The sequence below is a fragment of the Bipolaris zeicola genome (assembly GCF_000523435.1).
Source record: "Bipolaris zeicola 26-R-13 unplaced genomic scaffold scaffold_806, whole genome shotgun sequence".
In the NCBI taxonomy this organism is placed as follows: domain Eukaryota; kingdom Fungi; phylum Ascomycota; class Dothideomycetes; order Pleosporales; family Pleosporaceae; genus Bipolaris; species Bipolaris zeicola.
Window position 1 is genome coordinate 1 of NW_006912855.1, and position 1,165 is coordinate 1,165.

The window sequence follows — 1,165 nt, forward strand, 5'->3', positions numbered from 1 at the left end:
GTCCGGCACCTCTATCGTACGTTATAAGACATAGTTACACACGATTGTCATTGCTACACAACTCTCCCAACGCATGGGACATGAAATAATAAGCATGCCTTATGTTTAGCACATTCCTATCCTTAAAGTACTCTTGAAGGGAAAAATTTGAGCCTTAGTCCAGTCCCACACCCCTTCCGTAGTGTAAACATCTTTCTTTAGTTCATCCAGTACTTTATCCGGCGATTCAGCCCAAGCAAGTAACATAGAACCCAGCGGCTCGTTGAATTCACCATTAGATCGTTCACGAAGAAATGGTCCTCCCCAAAGCCAGAAATCATCAGGGTATGTACATAGATTAGCTAAGTGTTGTCTATTGTATATCAGTAGTATCATTAGGTCAAGTTGACGGTTTTAATGAATGTACTTACGGACGTAGTTTCCGTCTAAGCTCTAAAGCTCCTTCATGGTCTGGCAGAATTACGATCCATTCGTGTTTCTGTAGGTTGCGAGTGCCGCAAGAAAAGCGTGTAGCTTGAAGATAGAGAGGCGTAGAAACAACTCGAGCGTGTCTAAGCCGTCGACTGACACAAGCCAAGTTCAGCATGATCTTTAGTCAAGAGATGAATGTTGAATACGACCTTGCGCAAGGATTGGGATTGCATTTAAGATGTATATATAGCTGTTGTACTTCCATTGATATTCTTTCAAGTTTATTAAGATTAAAAGACTTCTTTCGACAACTACGATCAGACGTAATGTAGCAATCTTGTTCCGGCTCCTACTACGGTACCAATCGGATTTAAGATATTTTTAATTAAGACCAGGTTACACTGCTGCACGCAGCCGGAGACTCCGACAAGGGGGTCTAAATATATGAGAGAAATTATCAGGGTATTGTATGACGTTACATACTGCAAAAGCGGGGCAATGTGACCCACTCGGTGGGGAAAAACCTTATAATCTAGAAACATTGAATCGGATCGCAAGGATCGCGGACTCTATAACCCTTGTGGTCCAATCGGTCATTTTCTGTACGTAGGGATGGATGTTAGTCTGCTCTAGCCAAACTTAGTTGCCGTGAGCTATTACATCCAGCTATCGGTCCGTTTTTACAACTTTGGATCGTTCTGTAGTGTAAGAGGCTTTGAATGTAAGCCTGCGCTATCGCACTGGCTTCGCACCG

The 1,165-nt window shown here is 43.0% G+C and overlaps 2 protein-coding genes across 2 annotated transcripts; both read right to left on the minus strand.

Annotated features, from left to right (window-relative positions):
• Window positions 1-111: 111 nt before the first annotated feature.
• On the minus strand, window positions 112-475 carry COCCADRAFT_61903 (uncharacterized protein; the record flags this gene model as incomplete). The annotated part of the gene is made up of 2 exons (XM_007720903.1): window positions 112-352; window positions 411-475. Coding segments are annotated over 2 exons (306 nt in total), but the record flags the coding sequence as incomplete, so codon positions are not given.
• Window positions 476-728: 253 nt separating this feature from the next.
• On the minus strand, window positions 729-953 carry COCCADRAFT_113912 (uncharacterized protein; the record flags this gene model as incomplete). Its single annotated transcript, XM_007720904.1, has 1 exon — window positions 729-953. The coding sequence occupies one exon, from the start codon at window positions 951-953 to the stop codon at window positions 729-731; it is 225 nt and encodes a 74-aa protein (XP_007719094.1).
• Between the last annotated feature and the right edge of the window lie 212 nt (window positions 954-1,165).